At 46.8% G+C, this 25,307-nt stretch overlaps 1 protein-coding gene across 1 annotated transcript in view; it reads left to right on the top strand.

The window, feature by feature from the left end:
• Positions 1-24,810, top strand: part of LOC138258772 (galectin-8-like) — a 266,967-nt gene extending 242,157 nt beyond the window's left edge. Inside the window, exon 6 of the mRNA XM_069206019.1 lies at positions 24,453-24,810. Within this exon, the coding sequence (XP_069062120.1) occupies positions 24,453-24,611 (159 nt within the window). The 3' untranslated portion in view covers positions 24,612-24,810. The remainder of the gene's footprint in view (positions 1-24,452) is intronic.
• The last annotated feature ends 497 nt before the right edge of the window (positions 24,811-25,307 follow it).

Raw genomic sequence — 25,307 nt, 5'->3', positions numbered from 1 at the left:
ATTCTTTGTTCGAGTGTGAATTGTGGATGGGCACTAGGCAGGATGGGGAGACATTACACCAAAGAGAGATTATTGCTCTTTTTCTTGGATCTCCTTGACACCTCCTCAATCAGAGCACAAATGCTGGTATGAGAACTGTTGTAGAACCACCCCTTGGATTCCCCAGTTACTGCCCTCCCTCATTACTTGGTCTTGGGGAAGCAAGCTCAAGGACTGAAGATGTAGAAATGTGGTCTGCTATAAAAGGTATATTCCACATGAAAAGTGATGAGCCACTCTTTGGTCGTAGTAAAAACAGTTCTCTCTGTACTGTCACAAATTGGGGGCCTGATTACATGTTTGTGTAACTTTATTATTTTTCAGTATTCACAAAACTGCAATGTAACTGTACATTTATGACTGCAGAGACCCCACAGTCAGAGGTAGAACTATGCGCATAAAAAGATAGGACAGGCAGAGATGTCCACCCCATTGAAGAGTCTCTGCAGTTGTAAACTTGCTATTAAGTTGCAGTTTGGTAAATACTGAAAAAGAGTAAATTTACACTAATATATGCTTACCTTTGTGAACCAGGCCCATAGTCACCATGCAAATATGTTTCCAAGAAGTGTGCTAGGTGCACCAGGAATTCTTGTTAAGTGAGTTTTACCTTTAGTATACTTTGTGTGTGCTCGTTAAAAAAAAAAGAAAAAAGAAATCGTAATACACCTAATAATCCACAATTACCAGACTGTGCTTCACTTGTAATGCACACTCAATTTACTCGAAGCCCAACAAGGAGGGATATTATGGTGGTTAATATGGCGAGCAGAGCAAGCATTATCCTTTAACTGAATCTTCCCTTTCGACAATGAAGTCTGAAAAAAAGAGGACCACACTGTCTGTGCCAACCATGTGAATGGCACCCCTTTGAAGAAGGATGGGGTTTCAATTCCAGTATTAATTATACCAGTTTTTTTGTCTCATCTATCAAAACCACCTAATAGTAAGCAGTGTGATAAAGCCAAGTCTGATCTCAAAAGGTGCTGAGGCTGAAACTTTGTATGCATGCAGGATACAGAAAAATCCATTGGCACTAGAAATAGGTCTTACCTTTCACATGTGATTGCTGAGCTTCAGCCCAAGCAAATTCTTCTTTTGTTAGGACTGACAAAAAAAAACAATTTCAAAATGGCCCCCAGTTAATTCCTACATATTTGCATACAAGGTGGGCAATTTTGGAATTGGTTCTTATTTTTCTTTATGGGAAACATCATTCCAAGATGACTGCTGGTGCACTGACACATACACACTTGAAAGTGGCTAATTTGAAGTGTTTTTCTAATAAGGTAAAAATATTTAAAGATAGCCTCCAATGCATGCACATTTTGGCATTTTTTTCAACTGCAATTTAGTTCCAAGATGGCTGATGGCCATTTTAGAATGGCATATTAAAAACAAAACATGATATATGCGCAACCCTTTATAAAGACAAACAATCCAGTAGCTTGGTGGCAGAGAGCAGTACCAACCCTTTGCAGAAATCATTGAAACACACATTGGCAAAACCAATAGGTCTGGCTGTTTTACAGGTCAAAGCACTTCTCCACTGGCAAGTTTGTGTTTTTGATTGTATGTCAATGTGATTGGGTGAATGTGAAAATGATTCAATCTTTGAAAAGAGATAGTGAATGCATCAATAGATGAATGAAGAAGTGAGTAATAGTGCATGACTGTGCGTGCCTGCCTGAATGTTTGAGTAATGAGTGCAAGTATGGAGGGAGGCTGAATGAAAGGCTAAGCAAATGCATGAAAAGCCACACAGGATGTGCAGCAACCTTATAGGCTAAACCTTCAGATCACAAGAGTGATACAATAGTAATGTCAGGAGGTACGAGTATTACACAAATTCAAGCATGTCACCAGGATGTGCACATACATGTATGGGATTCCCTAAGTTAAAACATTTACTAAAGCAGTACAGAAAAGGTGCTCAGTAAGTGCATTCAGTAAACAATTGTAGGGTCAAACACTGACATCAATCGGCCCATAAGTGATCCCACTCCCTCACTAGTAGTGTTTTGCATCTCTACACATGTGAAAATCAGTCTGACTCTGTGACCAAGTGTAGGAGGCTGGCCTGGTGTGGGCTGGCCTGGTGTGCAGTGGGTACCTATGGTACTCACACCTTATACCAGGTCCAGTTATCCCTTCTTAGTGAAATGTAGGCAGTGTCTAGAAGCCAGGCTCTATAGAGGTAGCTGTGGATGAGCAGCCAAAGCTTGTCTAGGAGACATGCAAAGCTCATGCAATACCACTGTAGTTGCACAGTACTCACACACAAGAAAGAAAATACTCAGTGTTACAAAAATAAAGGTACTATATTTTGATGCCACAAATGCCACAAAATACCATAGAGACTATCTTCCCTTAGGAGGTAAGTAATACACAAATTGTATACACTAGCATGCAGAAACAGGCATAAAACAGTTAGAAAACAGTACAATTAGTGAAAATCACAATAGTTAGAAATGGGCCTAGGGAGGCCACTAACCATATACTAAGAAAGTGGAATACTAAATTCTGTCTCCCACCTAGGCAAGTGTAGTGTGTAGAGGGGAGCTGGGAGTACTAGAAAACCCCAAAGGTAAGTAATGGAACCCACCCAAGTGACCAGGAAAGCAGGAGCAAATCACAGTAATTTTCAAAGAACACACACAGAAAGAGATGACGAATTATGCAAAACCCAGAGGAGACTTTAAGAAAGCAACAGTGAATTTCTGGACAAGAAGACCTGTGGAAGAAGAAGACCAAGTCCAAGAAGCACAGAAGAGTCCAGAAAGAGCAGGAGCCCCTGCTAACCCAGATGCAGGTGCAAAAGGAGAACCACCGGTGAAGAAGAAAAGTCAGCACTGCACCCAAGAAGATGAAGTTGGGCTCCTGGAGGGTGCAGGTGATGTCCCACGCTGGATGGAGGATTGCATTCGGGTTTGCATTGTCGGAGTCTGCCAACAAGCCTTGGCACACGCAAAGCTCACTGCTAGCGGAAAATGGCACTGCCCAGGACCAGGAAGGACCAGGTGGACTCTACCCAGGAGGGGGAGGTAGAGGGGGCCTCAGCAACTCAGAGAGCCCACAGAAGACCAGGCGGTGCACACAGGAGTCCCACAGCATAGAGACAAGAAAGTTGCGGAAGAGGCCCACACAGCACTACGACAAAGGCTCCCACGCCGTTGGAGAACCACTCAGGAAGCTGTGCATCACAGGATAGAGTGCTAGGGGCTGGAGCAACAAGATGCATGAAGAACTTGGAGGAAGGATGTCAACAATCCTTGGCAGCTACAAAACATGCAGTGCACGGGGGTACTGTCTTGCGCGGGGATGCAAGCGTTTACCTCCACCAAATTGGACAGTTGGAAGAGAGGACCGTCAGAACCACTTCCGTCCACCACTCGTGATGTAGGATCCATGCAGCTCAGCAGGAGAGGGGATCCACGCAGCCTCTCTTCATTGCAGTTGGTGACTGCTGAAGCAGGGGAGTGACTCCTTTACCCCAAGAAAGCTTCCTTCGCTCTTCTGGTGCAGGAAGAAGACATGCTTTCTTCAGAGGATGCACAACCGGAAAACAATTGCAGTTGCTGGCAGGAACCAGAGAAACAATGTTTCAGAAGGCGTCTTCCTTCTTTGTTGCAGCTTGTAGAGTTCCTGGAGGGTCCAGATGCAGTTTATTCAGTGAGAGGATTCCTGCTGGAGTCTTGCAATCCGAATCTGAGGAACCACCCAAAGGAGAGAACCTAAATAGCCCTGAGAGGGGGATTGGTCACCTAACCAAGTAAGTACTTATCAGGGGAGGGCTCTGACGTCATCTGCTAGCAATGACCACTCACATACTCCCAGAGTTCCCTGCCAACCTTGAATCCAAGATGGCAAAACCCAGGGACCCTCTAGAGGAGCTCTGAGCACCACCCCTCGGTGGTGATGATCACGGGAGTGGTCACTGCCCTTTCCTTTGTCCAGTTTCTCACCAGAGCAGGGACTGGGGGTCCCTGAACTGATGCTGACTGGGCTACATAAGGAGGGCACCAAATGTGCCCTTCAAAGCATTTCCAGTGGCTTGAGGACGCTACCCCCTCAAGCCTGTAACACCTATTTCCAAAGGGAGAGGGTCTAACACCCCTCTCCCAAAAGAAATCCTTTGTTCTGCCTTTCTTGGCTCAAGCTTTTCAAGCAACAAGAGGGCAGAAACCTTTCTTTGACGTGGCAGCAGTTGTGGCTGCCTGGAAAACATCAGATGTCTGAAATAGCAATACAGGGGTACCTCTAATGAGCCCCGAGTGTGCATGGACTCATGCAACTAATGCTTGCAAAAGCCTTGGGGATGATTCCAACATGTTTGATACCAAACATGCATATGTTCGGAGTTACCATTATGTAGATGGACATAGGTAGTGACCTATGTCCAGTACACGCGTAAAAGTGCATCCCCCACTCACGAAGTCTGGGAAAATGATCTTGGAGGTTGTGGGGGCACCTCTGCTGGTGCATGGGTGCCCTCACACACATGTACTTTGCACCCTGCCCTCAGGGCTGGAGGGCCTGCTATGGGGTGACTTATAAGAGACCTGGTGCAGTGTAAAATGGCAGTGAAACGGCGTGTGCACATTTTCATGCAGGCTGCAATGGCAGTCCTGCAGAAGTATTTGCATGGGCTCCCTATGGGTGGCAAAATATATGCTGCAGCCCATAGGGAGCCCCTGGAACCCCAACGCCCTTGGTAACTAGGTGCCATATACTAGGGACTTATAAGGGGGCACCAGTAAGCCAATTGTGGGTGAAATACTGTGTTAACAGGAACCAGAAATCAAATTTAAGGGAGAGAGAGCATAATCACTGGTGTCTTGGTTAGCAGAATCCCCAGTGAACACAGTCAAGCACACTGACATCAGGCAGAAAATGGGGGTAATCATGCCAAGAAGGAGGGTACTTTCCTACACCAATACACCAAGTTGGCTGTTTTCCTTTTAAACAAAGCATTAAAAGTAAAAAAAAAAAATACATTGCATCGGAGGATAAGGAGACAATAACGTCAAGCTGGAATATCTGTCCTCTGGCACAATAGCTGTAATAGAAATGCTGTAAGGAAGTATGGTGTGATTTCAGTAAAGGCCGCCATTCTAAAGACAGCTAGCAGACCAACAAATCTGAGTGAAAAAAGTCAGACACGGAGGCCCTTAGCAAATGAAACCGGAGAAAATCTAGAAGTGATTGAATATTAGTGGCACTCCTTGGATTCAATGGAAAGGTCAAGCTTGAGCCTCTGAAGCTGCAGGGACAACACTTGGAAATGAAGTGAGCAGTTTGGAAGTGAAGTATGCACACACCATATGGGTAAAACACTGTACTATGCAAACAACCTTTGGAAAAGCCAATACATCTTGCTTCTCTAAAATATACAATTTCTATGCCCTTGAAAAGCTGAAATCTGCACTTTTTTGATGTAAACTGCTGTCCCTTTAGTCATTACTAGAGGTAAAGAGGGGTGGTGACAGGAGCCATCCCCCTCCCCACAGACAGCAGCAGCTGCTAAACTTTTACAATACAACCATAATAAACTATGTTTCTTATTGTTTTATTGCAAAAGGGGTGGGGCCATGGGCGTGACAGGGACTGGGGGGGAGTACACAGCACTCCTTCTCAGTGCGCATGTATGTTTGGCCACCCATCTCAGGCTGGCCAAACATAAATGCTCACTCGACTCTCTCCAACCCGGTACTGTGTTGCTGGGTTGGAGAGAGCAGGCAGATGCTCCCAGTCTGCCTAGGAGTGCCCTGGCTAGGTGCTCCAACCAATCTAAATGCTGCTGTCATGCTGCCAGCAGCATGACAGCAGCATTCAGATTGGCCGAAGGGCAGGCTGGGAGCCTGTGCCTGTAGCCTGCGGCGAAGGTAAGAGGAGCAGCGCTGTGGTGGCGATTCAGATATGTTTTTAAAATTAATTTTTCTCCCCCTCATGCTGCTCTGCCTGCCGCGTGCCGCGAGCCACTCCTGAATAGGAAGAAGCGCTCTTGGTATCTAATTAAGTTATCGGAACAGAAGCAGACCCTTCAGACCTCTCTGGCTTATTCCTATAAACTTTCCCTTGTAAGATAGGCCTCAAACTGAATACTCAAAATACACTCTTCAAACTTCTCTGGTGCAAAGCTCTCTGGTGCTCATACTGGTGATCTGCTTCATAAAATGACAATGAATGCTGGAAAGAAAAGTATTAACCAAAAATAACAACCTTAAAAAAACATTATATGGCATGCCTGTCATTGATAGCTGCAGGAGCCAAAGACAGAAAGATGACACCTCTGGATGGCCCCTGTAATGAGAGTTGTTGAACGGATAAAAGCTGGAGTGAGGGGGCTTGCCTATATTTATATTAATGACTGGTTGCTCACAAGTGGAGGTAAGTCCTTGCCTCCCCATGCCAGACAGTAATCCTGTGTACTGCATGAACTGCAGCTGCTCGGGCTCCTGTGCACTTTTGCACTCGCTGAGTTGGACTCTGACTTCGTGGGACCCTCTTTTGTTGTGCTGAGGCGACCGTTGTGCTCAGATCTTCTGAATGCCTGTTCAGGTGCTTCTGTGGGTGCTGCCTGCTTCTGCATGGGCTCTCTGTATTGCTGAGTGCCCCCTCTGTCTCCTCCTCCAAAGGGCAACCTCTTGGTCCTTCCTGGGCAAAACCAAAACCTTCAACCACGACTCTTGCAGCTAGCAAGCCTTGTTTGCAGTCTTTCTGCGTGGAAACAACTCTGCATCCTTAAGCACGCCGCGGGGCATCTTCTGACCAAAGGAGAAGTTCATGGCACGTTCCGTTGTTGCAGAATCTTTGGCTTTTTCCACCCAGAGGCAGCCCTTTTGCACCTTCATCCGGGGTTTAGTGGGCTCCTGCCCCCCTGGACACCTGCGTGACACATTAGTGTTTTCTTACACTCCCAGCGACCCTCTACACACAACACTAGGCCTGGGGTCCATTTGTGGTACGCATTCCATTTTTGGAGTATATGGTTTGTGTTGCCCCTAGACCTATTTTTCCCTATTGCATTCTATTGTGTTCTACAGCGTTTGCACTACTTTTCTAACTGTTTACTTACCTGATTTTGGTTTGTGTGTGTATATTTTGTGTATATTACTTACCTCCTAAGGGAGTATATTCTCTGAGATACTTTTGGCATACTGTCACTAAAATAAAGTACCTTTATTTTTAGTAACACTGATTATTATGTTTTCTAATGATATAGTGCTATATGATGTAAGTGGTATAGTAGGAGCCTTGCATGTCTCCTAGTTCATCCTAAGCTGCTCTGCTATAGCTACCTCTATCAGCCTAAGCTGCTAGAACACCTCTAATCTACTAATAATGGATAACTGGACCTGGCACAAGGTGTAAGTACCACAAGGTACCCACTATAAGCCAGGCCAGCCTCCTACACTCACCGACTGTCATCAGAGGATGATTACTCCCTGTCCCCCTCCCCCACAAAAAGAAAGGGCATCTCGGCCTGTGACTGCACCTGTTCTGCCCCCCCCCAACAGCATCATAATTACCAACAGGGTGCAACATTTTGACAAGGGGGTTCTGAAAGAGGAAACATATTAATGAGGTCACCAGCATGGTGGGTTGAGGCAGGCCCCAATGACATAGTGAAAGAACTGAATGAGATGTCTCGCAGATTGAAAGGCGCAGAGACAGACTGCAGAGGAAAGGGTGAAAGCTAGGCTGCAGTGTACTGCATGCCCTCGGGTGGATACCTATCATTGTCCAAGGAAGAGCATGGACTGTTAGCCTCCCTCCACAGAAGAGACTGGCAGCCCCCACAATGAGCCCAGAACCCAAACCTGCCCCAGCCCAGTAAGCTGTCACAAGAAAAAAATATAGCATAGGTATTAGAAGCCAAAAGGCAGCAAACCCCACGAAGGACACGAAGAGAATGTGTGCTGCACGTGTGCCACACCTCAGTGGCTATCTGACGTCACTGCAAGAAAGGAGATAGCGTCACAGGCCACAAGTAGTGAACAGCCATCATTTCAAAAGAAAACACAGCATGCATGCAAGAGGCCAGCTGAAGGAGCCCGCAAAGAGACTGTCTACCACCCCGTTAATGTATGATGAGGTACTAGCCCACAAGAAGGGACCCCGAGAAAGAGGTAAGAGACCAAGAGCACAAAATCAGAGGTGTGCATAGGGCCTTACCTGGCAATTGGACAGCAATGACAGGTGCCCTGGAGAGAGAGCCCCAAAGGACATGAAGGAATGTCACACGTCAGAGGCCGCACCAGCTGGCCACCCCACGCACCAGGTGGCCACCGTTGGCCCATCATTGAGCTCGCAATGTGGAGCGACTGTCCCTGCCAAGCAACCCTTAGCAGAGTCAGTCAGGAGGCAAGAGCTAGCACTGCAATGGTGCAGTCTCGAGGCACAAGTGCTACATTCTTGAGTAAAGACTAAAAGATGGAATGAAAGTGACCCTCCATCATGGGAGCAGAGCATCGAGCAGATCCCTGGGGAAGTTATAGGACCTGCAACATGTCCATGAGGAGAAGTATGTCTTACCGTCAGGAAAGGCTTCAAATTCTACAGACCAGACGCGATCAGGGAGGTCCCAGTGAAGAGAGAAGCACCGCAAGAGGGTTGGTCAGGAGAAAGAGAAGAAACAGTCCTCGGAACTGGACGCAACCAGCGAGATGTCCATATGGAGTCAACATGTGACCATTGGCATTACGCCACATCTCTTCGAGGGACATGGTTGAAAATAGAGAGGAGCATGGCATGACACCATATTGCAAAGGATTTGAAGGTGAGAAGAGAGTGGCACAAGGCCACAGCATAAACAACTATCACAGGTGTGTGAGAGAAAGGCAATAGAGCACTAAGACTAAGGATTCATGCCACTACCAGAGAGTACATCCAGCAACACAAGCCAGCCACTGAGGTGTAGTAATGTCACTGGAGACAGCACAGAGGATGTACCAAAAGTAAGCCGCCAGAGTGCGCAGACTGCAGAGCTGCCCACACTTCACAGTGTGACCGTCCAGACACCTGTCACTGGCTGCTTGAAAGCGATGGCATCCCTGCCAGCAACTGCACATGCCAAAGACTAACAGCTCCAAGGATGTAACAAGTCCTGAGGACACAAAGTCCCTCCAGTCATCCTTACTCCAAGCAAGACATCATCATCTGTAGAAATGTTGTATAGTAAAACGTTTGTCATCACTACCAGGTGCATCAGCATTACACTTAAGGAGCATCGCACCACCAGAGGGGAGTCGTATGCCTGCAAAACAACCAGAGGTTAACCAGGTGTCCCTGGAACCATGGGAAGCTGGCCACCCAGCAATCTTCTGCAAGTCACCGTGAACCTGAGCCTCAAAGTGAGCATACTCGACCATTGGACCATCCACCCTTCTGGTTGCACGGGGCTTGAATGTGGTCCTTTTTTTAGGGGTTCCGCCAAGACCCTTTGCACTGCCTCAGTGAGGCCTCGCACAGCCCACGCAGTCCAGTGGCAAGGGCTTCAAGGGAATTCCAGTGCCCGGGGAATCCTGATAAGAGAGACGCATCAGAAGCACCTCCACAACAGGGTCAGGGAAGCACTGAGGTTACGGACAGAGACTGGTCACTCAAAGGCTATCTGACGAAGGCCCATGCACCTGAGTCCTGACAGCCAGAGCACACAAACCCTGAGACAACTAGCCTTTGTGGCTGCAAGAGCAACTTGGGTGTGGTCCTGAAGGCAGTTCCTCAGCGATGCCTTCATGTGGTCTACGAGAGGCCCTGCACAGTCCACATAGCCTCAAGGGGAGTCCTGGCATGAGAGGGAAGTCTAAAGATGCTCTACCAGGAGGGGCTGCGAAGTATCATGGCCTTCAAGGAAAATGCCCATTCATCAATGTTGTCCTCAGTCTTTGCAAGTTTGCCGTCCAGGGAGCCTGAGCACCATCAAAGTGATATCTGAAGTGGACTCTCACCCACCACACCGGATGCACCCATATTGAACTATGTCAATATACTCCACCACTGCTCAGGATGCAACATCCCAGTGGACTTTGGGAATAAACACCGTGAGACTAGGTGGGACAGGTCCAACAGTGCCCAGGTAGACTGCAACCTCATGGACTGGCAATTCAGAGATCTGGACTTCATCAACACTGCCATTTGTGCCCAGAAAAGTGTGGTTAAACTACGGAGGCGTGCTGTGATACCTGGTGCCCACAGATTCACCTTTCCACTCATTCTGTCCAGCGGACTGCCTGAAGAGTATCAGTGGTGTTTTTGTTGGGTTGTTTTGTTCTCTCCCCCAGGGTGGACTCGGTGTCCATTTTCAATACATTTTGGGAGGGATGCAGTGACCATCTAGTCACAGACTAGTGTTTCTATAATAATGTCCTCATGTGTTGCCAGCAAGTAGTTCACAAAAAGCATTATTTCTAGAACTCAAAACAGCTATATGATCCTTAGGCATTTGTATTGCTTTCACCTACTCACAGATATGTGATGCTCAGAAGAGTGAAATGCTGTCTCGACCCTTGAGAGATTGGAACATATGACCTTCAGTTCCTAAATAATGGTGTTTTGCTTTGCAGGCCTCTTCAATCTGTGTCAGAGAAAACTAGTGTGTGACATGTGTCTCCTTGCTGCTCTCAGATCAGATAACACTTATTAGCCTACTTGTCCCTTCTCCAACCAAAGGCTCACGTCCAGAGCTTCTTTCTGTGTTTCTCTGTTGAGAGTACAGTGCACCAGCTCTCTAGAGCAGGCATCAGCTGGCACTAGCAGCCATGTTTTTCAGACATCATTCTTACGAGATCTGTGCTAAGCTTGAGTAAACCATGCCTTGACATTTTCAGAATCCTGCCTATGTACATGCACGTCTCTATGCTTTGGAGCTAGTAAAATGTTTAATAACCATGGATTCCTCCACAAAGGGGATAGTAAGAAGATGATTTAAGTATCTGCTAGACAAAACAACAGTATGTGCACATGTTTTTTCAAGACGTGCAAGGCAAATGGGGATGGACAAGGGAGGAACAGGGTACCAAATGGTCGCAGGGAGGAAAAAGCATAATATAACAAGTGGCAAAACTAAAAGGTTGGGTTTGCTGCAGATGTTTTGGATTTTAGTTACAATGCTTGTGAATGTTTTTGTACAAAAGTACAAAGGAAATACATTGTGTGCGGGCAGCATGCCATCACTCACAAACATGTTATTTTTAGATTTGTCAGCCTTAGGGAGGTCTTCCTCCACACTTTTTAACTTCCTCCTCCCTTTTTGCTGCTCTTGTTTTTGTAGACCTTAGGACTCTGTGCACGTTACAACTGCTACACATTGTAATATTGGCTTATCCTCATTTGGCATATTTAATTTATGTACAAGTCCCTTGTAAAGAGATACTACATGTACCCAGGGTCTGTAAATTAAATGCTGCTAGTGGGCATGCGCACCTAATGTGATTCCCACATAAGTAGCCTTTTAAACATGTCTGAGACATGCCATGAAAGCCTGTGTGTGCTGTTTTAAACTGCCAGTTTGACCTGGCAAAATAAACCTTTTGCTAGGCCTAAACCTTCCTTTTTAATACATTGAAGTCATCCCTGGTGTAGCCCCTAAACATCCCACAGGGCAGGATGCAATGTATTTAAAATGTAGGACATGTAAGTTTACGTTTTACGCGTCTTGGTATTGAAAAGTCTTAAACTCATTTTTACTATTGCAAGGCCTACCTCTCCCATAGGATGACATTTGAGTTACCTTATTATATTTAATAAACTGTAACTTCCAAATGGGAACTTGAAATCTGCTCATGTTTGGTGTCTTTGGAATTGTAATGAAAAATCCTCTCTCAAGGTAAAGTGAGATTTTAAATTATAATTTTGAAAATGCCATTTAGAAAGTTGGCATTTTCCTTTGTTAGCCATTTAGTGTCTGCGGCCTATCTCTGGGTCACATGACTGCGTGTGGCTTATTGGTGACCTTTGTGTATTCCTCCTTAGGTGTGCCTGGATGGGACATTGTTGTCAGGATGGGAGGGTGGAGCTGGGCCCACCTCTACTTACTCCTAAATAGGCTGTGCCCTGCCTCCACACAAAGGTCTGCATACCCTCAGTAGTTCGTCCACAGCCAGGAGAGACAGGCAACCTGTGCACATCAAAGGGAAAGGGAATCCTCTATATGCTTCCACACCTTCAAAGGAGTCACTTGGTAAAAATATTGGGCATCTGCCTCCAACTCTTCAGGTCACTTCTGAAACAGGAAGAAGGACTGCTCTGCTGCTGTAAGAATTACCACTCTGCTGCCCTGCTGACCTTCTTCCTGAGTCAGAGGGATTGGTGCTGCACCAGAACCCAGGACTCCCTAAGTGACTCTAAGGGCTAGTCTGCAGGCTTCCTGTTCAGAGCCACAGGGACATAAAAGGCTCCCAACCATCTGAACCAGCACCCAGGTCCCACTAGAGCCAGACCCTGACCCTCCAGTGGTGCCCCTTGGGTACTGGATCCTAGGTGTGGCCTCCGTGGCACTGAATTTAAGTTTGTGGTCTCTTAGTGACTGCGAACAGGCTTCTTGACACTGAATCCTTGTTGCTCACACTGCTAGCCAACGCAAACTTCCATCAATCTGATCGTTCATGTTCCATTATCGGCCGCTCATGGGGAAGACCACCAGGAAGCTCCGGCCCGACAGTTCGTGACGACAGCATGATTCTTGCGCTAGAGCTATGACTGTCCGCGTTCATCGGCCAACGCTTGCAATGCTTCCCTGCTCCTAGCGGCCCCTCCACCCCTGAGGGGACTTTTTGCACTGACTGAGAAGGTAACTTTTCAGCATGATTAACCTGGCCCTGTATCCGACCTGTGCTCCATTGCGTTAAAATAATCCGAACTGGTGAGTGTGCGTCGAAAAAGGTAAGCAGTGTGTCGATTTCTCACCCGCAAGCGAGGTCGTGCGTCGTTTCTCCTTCTCCAGTCCAGTCGGCGTGCGTCGTTTCTTTCCCCACAGGAGAGAGATGCTTCGATCAGGACAAAACACCTCGGGTCCGGGCAGGCTTGCGTTGTTTTCCAGTGGCCAGTGATGTTGCATCATTGCAGCCTCCGTCAGCAATGCCGAGCATCGTTTCTCCATTTGCGTGCATCGATTTCACAGCCGTGCTCCAAGCGATGCGTCGTTTTCAGCCGCGGGGCCGGCGGAGCGTCGTTTCTTCAGCCGCTCTTGGAGGTTGCATCTCAAATTTCCCTGCCTGGCAATCTGTGCGTGGATGTCAAACCTTGGTTCACCTGTCAAAGACCCAGGAACTGGATAGATTACCACTTGGCAGGGCAAGAGTCTCAGTAGAGGCTCCAGGTGCTGGCAGAAAGAAGTCTTTGCTGTCCCTGAGACTTCAACAACAGGAGGTAAGCTCAGTTTCAAGCCCTTGGAGAGTTCTTCACAAGCAGGAAGGCACACAAAGTCCAGTCTTTGTCCTCTTGCACAGGCAGAAGCAGTAACTGCAGGATAGCTCCACAAAGCACAGTCACAGGCAGGACAGCTCTTCTTCCTCAGCTCTTCAGCTCTTCTCCAGAGAGAGGTTCCTCTTGGTTTCCAGAAGTGATCTAAAGTCTGTGGTTTTGGGTGCACTTCTTATACACATTTTGCCCTTTGAAGTAGGCTTACTGAAAAGAAAAGTCTCTCTGGTTTGTGAAATCGTGCCTTGCCCAGGCCAGGTCCCAGACACACACCAGGGGTTTGGAGACTGCATTGTGTGTGGGCAGGCACAGCCCTTTCAGGTGTGACTGACCACTTTTCCCTTCCCTCCTAGCACAGATGGCTCAACAAGATATGCAGGATACACCCAAGCTCCCTTTGTGTCTCTGTCTAGAGAGAGATGCAAACAGCCCAACTGTCAAACTAACCCAGACAGGGAATCCACAAACAGGTAGAATCACAGAATGGTTTAAGCAAGAAAATGCTCACTTTTTAAAAGTGGCATTTTCAAACACAAAATCTTAAAATCAACTTTACTAAAATATGTATTTTTAAATTGTGAGCTAAGAGACCCCAAACTCCAGATGTCTATCTGCTCCAAAAGTGAATCTATACTTTAATCATATTTAAAGGCAGCCCCCATGTTAACCTATGAGAGGGTTAGGCCTTGCAACACTGACAAACGAATTTGGCAGTATTTCACTTTTAGGACATGTAAAACACATTAGTATATGTTGTACCTTAAACATACACTGCGCCCTGCCCATTGGGCTACCTAGGACCTACCCTAGGGGTGTCTTACATGTAAGAAAAGGGAAGATTTAGGCCTGGCAAGTGGGTACACTTGCCAAGTCGAATTGGCAGTTTAAAACTGCACACACAGACACTGCAGTGACAAGTCTGAGACACGATTACAGGTCTACTAATGTGGGTGGCACAACCAGTGCTGCAGGCCCACTAGTAGCATTTGATTTACAGGCCCTGGACACCTCTATTGCACTGTACTAGGGACTTACCAGTAAATCAAATATGCATATCATGGATGAACCAATTACATACACATTTTGTATGGGAGCACTTGCATTTTAGCACTGGTTAGCAGTGGTAAATTGCCCAGAGAAACAAAAACAGCAAAAACAGCACACATCAACAACCTGGGAAACAGAGGCAAAAGATAAGGGAGACCATGCCAAGGATAAAAAGTCTAACACATGTCCCCCTCAGCTGAAAGTGGGGAGCAACTACTGGAATAATCTGGACAGACCATCAGCATTGGCGTGTTCTGTACCAGGGCGGTGTTCCACCGCAAAGTCCATCCCTTGTAGTGAAATGGACAACCTCAACAGTTTGGGATTCTCACCCCTCATCTACATTAACCATCTGAGGGGCCTGTGGTTGGAATGAACCCAAAAGTGAGTCCCAAACAAGTAGGGTCTTAGGGCCAGATGTAGGAAAGGTTTTTCACGTCGCAAACAGAGAATTTTGCTGTTTGCGACGTGCAAAACCCACATCGTGATGCCCAATTCTTGTTTTGCGAGTGGGTAACCTGGTTACCCACTCGCAAAATTGGACTGAAAGTCACAATTAGGAAGGGGTGTTTCCCTTCCTAATTGCGGGTCGCAGCGCAATGCTGCATTGCTTTGTGACCGCGAACGCGGTCGCAAAGCAATCGCAGTTACCACCAGTGTCACACTGGTGGTAACCCATTCGAAAAAGGGAAGGGGTCCCCATGGGACCCCTTCCCCTTTGTGAATGGCATGGAAAACATTTTTTCGGATGCCTGCTCTGAAAAATGGAAACAAAAACATTTCATTTTTTCATTTTGTAATGCATCTTGTTTTCCTTTGAGGAATACGGGCTGCATTACAAAAAAAAACTGCTTTATTTAAAAGCAGTCACAGACATGGTGGTCTGCTGTCTCCAGCAGACCACCATCCCTGTGAGTGCTGCGAGTCGCAAGGGGGTCGCAAATAGCGACCCACCTCATTATTATTAATGAGGTGGGCCTTTGGAACCCCCTTGCGAGTTGCAGATGGTGTCAGGGACACCATCCTGCATCCTGAATTGCGACTCGCAAATTGCGAGTCTCTCTGACTCAGGATTTTCCTACATCTGTCCCTTACTTCTTCAGACCCAGACCACAGCAAAAGCTTCACGTTCTATGGCACTCCACCTAAGTTCCCCGGGAAGTAACTTTCTACTAATGAAGGCTACGGGTTGAACTAGGCCCTCTTCATTAAGCTATGAGAGTACTGCTCCAATACCATGCTGTAAGGTGTCTGTTTGCACAATAAACTCCTTGGAGTAGTCGGGTGCCTTCAGCACAGGTGCTGTGCACATGGCGGACTTCAGGGCATCAAAAACAGTCTGGCAAGCCTCTGTCCAGATCACCTTTTTGGGTTGCTTCTTAGAAGCCAACTCAGTCAAGGGGGTAACAATGGTACCATACCCCTTGACAATTCTCCTGTAGTAGCCAGTGAGGCCTAAAAAGGCTCTCACCTCAGTCTGGGTTTTGGGAGACTCGCAAGCCAGAATGGTGTCAATTTTTGGCTGTAGGGGTGCCACCTGGCCACTCCCTACCTGGTGTCCCAAGTACACCACGGAACCCTACCCTATTTGCACTTGCTTGCTTTAATGGTGAGGCCTGCCTTCTGCAGGGCCTCCAACATTCTGCAGATGTGTTGCCGATTGTCCTCCCATGTGGAACTAAAAACAGCAATGTCATCCAGGTAGGTGACCCTGAACTCATCCAGCCCAACACCTGGTTGACCAACCTCTGAAAGGTGGCAGGGACATTCTTCATCTCAAATGGCATCACTTTGAATTAAAAGTGCCCATCTGGTGTAGAAAATGCAGACCCCTCCCTGGCTCCCTCAGTCAAGGCAATCTGCCAATACCCAGACGTTAAGTCAAACGTACTGAGGTAGGTGGCAGCTCTCAACCGATCAATGAGCTCATCAGCTTGGGGGATGGGGTGTGCGTCAGTCTTGCTGACCGCATTGAGTCCCCGGAAGTCCACACAGAACATGCATTCTGGAGAGGCACCAGGTGCAGCAGCCTTCAGGACCAATACCACTGGGCTGGCCCAAGGACTGTTGGAATGCTCAATAGCCCCTAGAGTTAACATTTTGGATACTTCATCCTTAATGCTAGCCCTGACCGTGTCAGTCACCCTATAAACTTTCTGTTTAAATGGGGGACTGTCCCCAGTGTCCACATCATGTGTGCACAAGTGTGTGACCCCTGGGATCAGGGAAAACAGTGAGGCGAACTGTCCCAGCACCTTGCAACAGTACCTTGCAACAGTACCTCTGTTGCTCTGCAGTCAGGGAGGGGGAGAGGATCACTCCCTCCACAGACCCATCTTTTTCTCCTTCAGACAGGAGGTCAGGAAGAGGCTCACTCTCCTCCTCCACCCCATCATCTGTTGCAAGGAGCATGGACAGTTCAGTCCGCTCAAAGTGTGGTTTGAGGCGGTTAACATGCAGGACCCTTAAAGGGTTCCTGGGAGTCTGCAAGTCCACCAGATAGGTGACTTCACTCTTGCACTCCACCACCTCATAAGGCCCAGTCCACTTGTCTTGGAGCGCCCTAGGCTCCACTGGTGCAATCACCCACACTTTTTGACCAGGTTGAAACTCGACCAGAGTGGCATTCCAGTTATACCACCGTTTCATTTCCTACTGGGTTGCTTCCAGGTTCTCCTGTGGAAGACTCCTGAAGCGGGCAGTCTGATTTCTCAGAGCCAGCATGTAGCTAAATACACCCTGGGGGGTTTACTAGGAGCTTTTTCCAAAGCCTCCTTCACCAGACCTAAAGGTGTCCTCACAGGGTGGCCATATATCAGCTCAAAGGGACTAAACCCAAGTCTCTTTTGAGGCACCTCCCTGTAAGCAAACAGAAAGCATGGCAAGAGGATGTCCCATTTCCACCTCAAGGGCTCTCACACGCCCATAATCATGCCTTTCAAGGTGCTATTGAATCTCTTAAGCAGACCATTACTTTGGGGGTGGTAAGGGGTGGTAAGGGGTGGTGAACCTGTAGGTTACCCCACACTCCTTCCACTGAGACTTCATATACGTGGATATGAAGTTGGTACCCCTATCAGATACCACTTCCTTCTGGAACCCCATGCTGGTAAAAAAAAAAACATTAAAGCAATACCCACCATAGGGGAAGTGATTGACTTCAGAGGAATGGTTTCTGGATACCGGGTAGCATGTTACATCAAGACCAGGATGAACCTGTTGCCCATGACTGTCTTGGGATCCAGAGGCCCCACAATGTCAATACCAACCCTTTCAAAGGGGGTACTAACAACAGGAAAAGGTTGGAGGGGTGCCTTACATTTTCCCCCACTCTTGCCACTTGCCTGACAAGATTGGCAAGACCTGCAATGTGCATCTGAGTGCCTGCGCATTAGGGGCTAGTGAAAGTGGGTGACAAGCCTCTCAAAGGTCTTGTTCCGCCCCAAATATCCAGCTAAAGGCACATCATGAGCCAACCCCAGTAGGAAGGCCCTGAAGCACCGGGGTACCACCAGCACACGGGCTGACCCAGGCTCAGGAACCTTAGGCTCACTATACAGGAGGTCATCCTCCCTGTAGATCAGGTGAGATCCTGTCTACTTGCCAGCTGCCTGGTCTGCAGCCTGCTGCCACAAACCCTCCAGAGTAGGGCATGTCTTCTGTGCTGCACAGAATGCTTCCCTGGTGGACCCCCCTTCCTGCTTCCACTGTGACAGCTCAGGGACCCCCCCCAGTTCAGCCACCTGTTCCCCTGTATGCTCCGGGGCATCTCCCTCAGACTCGGCCTCCTCCTGTGGGAACTTCTGGGGCCGGTTTCCCACGCCTCCTGCCCTTCCTATTTTTGGCAGTCCCCTGGGCCAATGTTTCAGTCTCCTGGGCTTCTGACCACCCAGACAGGCTGCCATTTCCCTGGTGGATACGCATACCAACCCAGGCAGACCCAACATTTCCAAGTGTGACTTGTGTTCCACCTCCTTCCAAGGGGAATCCTCCAGGGACTTTCCAAGCAAACAATCTACAGGCATTGTTGGACTCACAGCTACTTTCAAGGAACATGAGACCCCCCTCCATTCAAAGGGAACCTGCGCCACTCTACACAGGCACTCTGAGTTGTCCACTGCAACTACCCTGGTGAAGTACACAGGGTTTAATCTGCTCTTCAGACACCAGGTGACTCCTCACTGTAGTCACACTAGCTCCTGTGTCTTTCAGAGCCTCCACCCTCTGTCCATTGATGTTCAACCACTGCCTGTACTTCTTAGTGTTCTCAGGCATGAGGGCTCTCTGGACCATCTCAATGTCCCCTAGTGAGACAAGGGTCATCTCAGCTGGCTCCCATCCACCTGGAACCAATTCCTCCCCAAGCGCTACTCTAGACAAACCCTGGGACTGGGCATCAGTGGGTGCCAGTGTACTCTTGTGGCATTTGGGGTCCCCCCTCACATGACCCACCTGGTCACATGCATAACCCTTACGTGGGGGTGTCCCTGCCACTGGCTTCCCTTTGGAGAACCGTGGCTTCTTTTCACTGGGGGGCTGGAAATCTTTACCCTGGGATTCAGTTTGGGACCCTTTAGAGAACTCCCCCTGTTTACCCTTACCCCCCTTTCTTCTCAGAGGGACCCTGCCCACCCTTGGTGTGGTCTCCCCCATACCTCTTTTGGGCCCTTGTGCTCTCCCAAAGGTCCGCTTCCTGTGCAAGCTTTCTGGGGTCACTCAGCTTGCTGCCAATCAGGTGCTGGAGCAGCTCTGGAAAATATAAACTGTACAAGTGCTCCCAAGCAATCAGATTGTAAAGCCCCTCATACGTTGTTAATTTAGTGCCCTTCACCCAACCATCCAGTGACCTGCAAAAAGAATCAACACATTCCAACCATGTTTGGGATTCCTTCCTCTTATAGGACCTGAACTTTTTCTTCTACTGCTCAGGGGTGAGGCCATATCTTGTGAGTAGGGCATCCTTCAATACAGGGTACTGGAGCTCCTGAGAAGGCTGTTAGGGTATCCCTCCCCTCTACCTCAAAGTGCTTCCAGATAGCTGCCCCCAATGAGCTTCAGAGACCAGATTCATGTGGAGAGCAGACTCCTACCCCTTGAACCACAAGTATATGTCATCCTCCCTCTTGTAATCCTTTACTAGGTCTTTTGAAATGTGTATTCTTCTCTCAAGCTGCACTATGCTGTTGCTGCCACTATCTCTACTGGACTGGCTCCTATGATCTAACTCCTTTAAGCTAAGCTCATGAGCCAGCAGTATCTTCCTTTCCTCAGTGGCCATCCGTCTCTCTTCCATCTCTAGACTGAGCTTCTTCAGCCCCAATTGGTATTCTCTCTCTGCCTGTCTGTCCTGTAACAATTCAGGTGTCAGACCCTTAGAGGACACACTGCTACCCAACCTGGAGCCTCTCTCCTTGGACACAACAGGCCCACCTACTACATAATTGTGAGTGACTTGCACCCGTTCCGCCCCTTCCTGCTCCTCATCTGTGTGCCCCTCAGCTTCTTTGGCTCTCAACCAGGCCCTCAGTGCCTTTTGCAGCTCCTCCTTCTTGGATGAGCTCTTAATGGGACAGGCAAAATCTTTACAGAACTGCTTCAACTGGGCCACTGTCTATCTCTCTAATTTCTCTAGGTCAAAAGCAGCTCCAGCTGATGCATCTCCAGTTTGAGACATGATGAAGAGTTAAAAAAGTGCAAAGTTCCAAAGGCAGAAAAACAAGTTCCCAAATGAAGTTTAAAAAAAAGTCAATCACGGGATCAGCAAGAAGTAGAACAAAAAGAAGTCTCAAAGAGAAAAGCAAAAAACACAAGTCAATTAGTATGTGGTCACGTAGTGGTCTGAACTCAAAACAGTAGTGTGCATTTAATCACTGTATGTCAAGTACACATACAAGTCCGATCCCAATCGCTGATCACCAATGTTGTGAATGGGGTCTTTGGTTGGCAGTGAGGGTAACCCGTGTCAAAGCAAGGACCCTCACTCTAGTCAGGGTTAAAGAGAATCACCCTCAGCTAACCCTTGCTCACCCCCTTGGTAGCTTGGCACAAGCAGGTAGGCTTAACTTCAGAGTGCTAGGTGTAAAGTATTTGTACCAACACACACAGTAATTCAATGAAAACACTTCAAAATGACAGAACACAGGTTTAGAAAAATAAAAAATATTTATCTAAACAAAACAAGACCAAAACAACAAAAATCCACCATACACAAGTCAAGTTATTAATTAAAATGCAAAAAGAGTCTTCAAGTTCTTTTAAACACAACGCTAACGCTATTAGCGTGAAAATGTACCTGGGTCGCGTCAAAATAACCCGCACAGGCGAGTGTGCATCACAAAAGGTAAGCAGTGCATTGATTTCTCACCCACAAGTGAGGTCGTGCGTTGTTTCTCCTTCTCCAGTCCAATCAGCGTGCGCCGTTTCTTTCCCCGCAGGAGAGAGATGCATCGATCCAGACAAAACACCTTGGGTCGGGCAGGCTTGCGTTGTTTTTCCGCACCCAGCGATGTTGCATCATTGCAGCCTCTGTCAACGATGCCGAGCATCGTTTCTCCAGCCGTGTGCATCGATTTCTCAGCTGTGCTGCAAGCCCTTCATCAATTTCAGCCACAGAACCGGTGGGGTGTCGTTTCTTCAGCCGGTCTCAGAGGTTGCGTCTGAAATTTCCCAGCACGGCGATCTGTGAGTGGATTTGCAACCTTGGTCCACCAGCTTTACCTGTCAAGGCCCCAGTAACTGGATAGGGCACCACTTGGCAGAGCAGGAGTCTCAGTAGAGGCTCCAGGTACTTGTAGAAAGAAGTCTTTGCTGTCCCTGAGGCTTCAACAACAGGAGGCAAGCTCAGTTTCAAGCCCTTGGAGAGTTCTTCACAAGCAGGAAATAACACAGAGTCCAGTCTTTGTCCTCTTGCACAGGCAGAAGCAGCAACTGCAGGATAACTCCACAAAGCACAGTCACAGGCAGGGCAGCTCTTCTTCCTCAGCTCTTCAGCTCTTCTCCAGACAGAGGTTCCTCTTGGTTTCCAGAATTGATCTAAAGTCTGTGGTTTTGGTTACACTTCTTATACACATTTTGCCCTTTGAAGTAGGCTTACTTCGAAGAAAATTCTCTCTTGTTTGTGAAATCCTGCCTTGCCCAGGCCACGTCCCAGACACACCAGGGGGCTGGAGACTGCATTGTGTGAGGGCAGGCACAGCCCTTTCAGGTGTGAGTGACCACTCCTCCCCTCCCTCCTAGCAAAGATGGCTCATCAGGATATGCAGGCTACACCCCAGCTCCCTTTGTGTCACTGTCCAGAGAGAGGTGCAAACAGCCCAACTGTCAAACTGACCCAGACAAGGAATCCACAAACAGGCAGAGTCGCAGAATGGTTTAAGCAAGAAAATGATTACTTTCCAAAAGTGGCATTTTCAAACCCACAATCTTAAAATCAACTTTACTAAAAGATGTATTTTTAAACTGTGAGCTCAGAGACCCCAAACTCCACATGTCTATGCGCTCCCAAAGTGAATCTACACTTTAATCATATTTAAAGGCAGCCCTCATGTTAACCTAGGAGAGGGACAGGCCTTGCAACACTAAAAAAAGAATTTGGCAGTATCCATACACTGCACCCTGCTGATGGGGGCTACCTAGGGCCTACTTTAGGGGTGCCTTACATGTAAGAAAAGGGAAGGTTTAGGCCTGGCAAGTGGGTACACTTGCCAAGTTAAATTGGCAGTTTAAAACTGCACACACAGACATTGCAGTGGCAGGTTTGATACATGATTACATGGCTACTAATGTGGGTGGCACAACCAGTGCTGCAGGCCCACTAGTAGCATTTGATTTACAGGCCATGGGTACCTCTAGAGCACTGTACTAGGGACTTACCAGTAAATCAAATATGCCAGTCATGGATGAACCAATTACATACACATTTTGTATAGGAGCACTTCCACTTTAGCACTGGTTAGCAGTGGTAAAGTGCCCAGAGTAACAAAAAAAGCAAAAACAGAGTCCAGCACACATCAACAACCTGGGAAACAGAAGCAAGAAGTTAAGGGAGACCATGTCAAGGATGAAAAGTCTAACACATATATAATGCTAAGCAAATAAATAATAAAAATACATCACCCTAGGGCCTGTCTGGTGCTTCATTTTTTTCCTGCCACAAAGTCGTTGACCCGTGTTCGACCGCAACGAGAAAGAGAGAGATCTACCCTCATGGGAAATATATCAGGCATTCGACGTCTCAATCCTGAATGAGGTCTCTGAATCTCCCACTGTCGACCTGGGTCTCTTATATATCTTAAACAAACAAGGAAGGAGATTTCTGGAAAAAAATCCTCCTGCTCCGCAAAACGTATTAAAAGATTCTGGCTATTTTAGGTCAGGGTTGAAAGAAACAGGTTGGAACTGGCCTGTTTCCCAAGGTGTCTCTCCCAAGCCTAAGCTATTCCCTGCTGTACCATAAACATAATTCTAGTACATCCTTATTGTGCAGATTGACTGACTCCTCCACGCTATGTCCTAGCCCTTTGGTGAGAAAAGAGCAAGCAGACACGTAGAATAGAAAACAGGTTGCATAACATGTTTTGCACGGAAAAATACTCGCACTTTTAACGTGGCGATGAAGCAAAGGCTAAGCTGACTACAAAATGGAGTCTATAACTGGTGACCACTAATGTGACGGTGGACAGCTAAGCCAAGTGCAAAATGGTGCAACACAGAGTCAGTGGTCAAAACACAAATATCATTACATGGGTCAGTGTGTGAGCCTTTTTTCTGGCTGTTCATGGGTCTCTTTTATTGTCTGCTAGGCCAGTTTTACTGTTGATTTACCTGATATTAAAGCAAACATTGTCTGCAGCAAGCTCAATTCGTTGCAGTCTTCCATAACTTGCAAAACAGTGGTGGTGGCTTGTGGAAGATCATGTCTCTTGGGAGGGTCTCGGTTTCCTGCGGTCATGACAATGGATAGCTGTATCAAGGGATGGGGGTGTAGCACTTGGGACCGCCTCAGTTCAAGGTCTGTGGTTGGCTCAGGAGACTCATATACACACCTGTAGTAAAGACCCATGTGCACTGTGGAGGGTAAAGCAGTTATTTTCTATCTAGATCTAGATCTTGGTGCCCATCCTTCTAGTGCAGAAAAACAACCTTGTGACAAATTTATATAGCAACAGACTGTGTGCACCAGGTCTATTTCCTTGTCTCTTCTGGTTCATCCCCTGTTAACTCGGGCAGAGCCTTTATTTTGATGAAAACATCTTATCATTAAAGGTCATAAATATGAAGACCAAAACCCTGAGTGTGTCCATCCTAAAAAGACTCTCAGCCTGAAGGACTTTTAGGAAATCACGAGACAGTGGGAGTTGTGCAGATAAACATATTTGCCTCTTGCCAGGGAACTCTGCCAGCATTTTGAATGAGAATATAAACAGATCAGTGGTTGCATCTGTTCAGAAATCGTTTCAGCCTGTGCTACCTCTGAGATTCATTTTTTTAGTTAGGGATGGTCAAGGAGAGAGATGGTAATCTCTTGAGTGACATACAAGGGAGCCTTCATGTTTGATATATGTACGGTAAAAACCTTTGCACATAGCCATGTTTGTTTCACATTGTATACTGGGATGTCTTTTGAGCTTCCTTTAGGAGTGCTGTATTGAGTGTGGCTTGCATTTTATTTTCTTTGCTGTCTGAATTACATTGGTGCTCTCTTAACCTGACTATTTGTGTAAATCACTTTATACAACTGGCTTTGTGTGTATGTTTTCTGAACATTTTCCATCTGCTTGCTACATTCCCATTATTGAGGACTGGGTTGAAGAAGAGTAAATCATGAGGTAATGCCTAGGTTACTTGCCAGTAGATACCACTGTGTATCCAAGTGAAAATAACTAAAAATGTCTTTATGGTTGTAATAGCTGAATAATATAATGTTCTCCTTTTTCTGTTTTCAGATTGACTTTGAGTGCCTGGAAAACTCGTATAAAGTGTACGTTGATGGCAAATTTTACTTGGAGTATAAAGGTCCAGTTAAACCTGGGAAGTACATCAAGTGGGTGAATGTTTGGGGTACCGGCTGTCCCTACATTTCAGCAAGCCCTTTGCATTCCTAAAAGCTGGCACAGTGGTCAATGGAAGGCTGAAACAGCAGATGGATGCTACTTTTTAGTTCTCATTTCATAATTAAGATTTTTTAAGATATTGAAATTAAAAGTAATCTTTACATGTTACCACAAAACTGGCAAGATAATACTAAGTTTGCCTCATCAAAAAAATACATTGATTTCATTAAACACATCTGTATCAATATAATGTGTTGTGTTTTGTTGTATTCATTATGTTTTCAATCCTAAATTTGTCATACAAGTGGGGATTTGATAATAATGATAGTAATAATAAAACTAATAACAATAGTGATAAATAGTAGTCGCATCAGTAGTACTAGTATAGTACTAGCAGTTGAAGTAGTATTGTTATTACTGTAATCTTGCAACACTTTCAGTGGTAGTGAAAAGATGAAAGGGCCTGAGCAAATCAGTGTTGCCAAACTGTGACACTCTTTTTTGAATGATTTTTTAAAATATAATTTCTGTTTGTTGGTGTAAGTGTAAGAATAAGACAACAAAGAAAAGTTAAAAAGAGTGTCATACGCTACAATACAATGATTTTAATAAATAAAAATAATGATCCTTAATCCCACAATGTCTTAAACGTCTCCCGTCTCATCTTCCCCCACCCTCCATTAATTCCTGATAAGATAGAGTGGCTAACCAACAATAGATCAAAGCCAATCTCAGTAGTGACAGAAC

This window comes from Pleurodeles waltl, chromosome 9, assembly GCF_031143425.1.
Source record: "Pleurodeles waltl isolate 20211129_DDA chromosome 9, aPleWal1.hap1.20221129, whole genome shotgun sequence".
Taxonomy (NCBI): domain Eukaryota; kingdom Metazoa; phylum Chordata; class Amphibia; order Caudata; family Salamandridae; genus Pleurodeles; species Pleurodeles waltl.
This window is presented reverse-complemented; position numbering and strand designations above follow the sequence as displayed.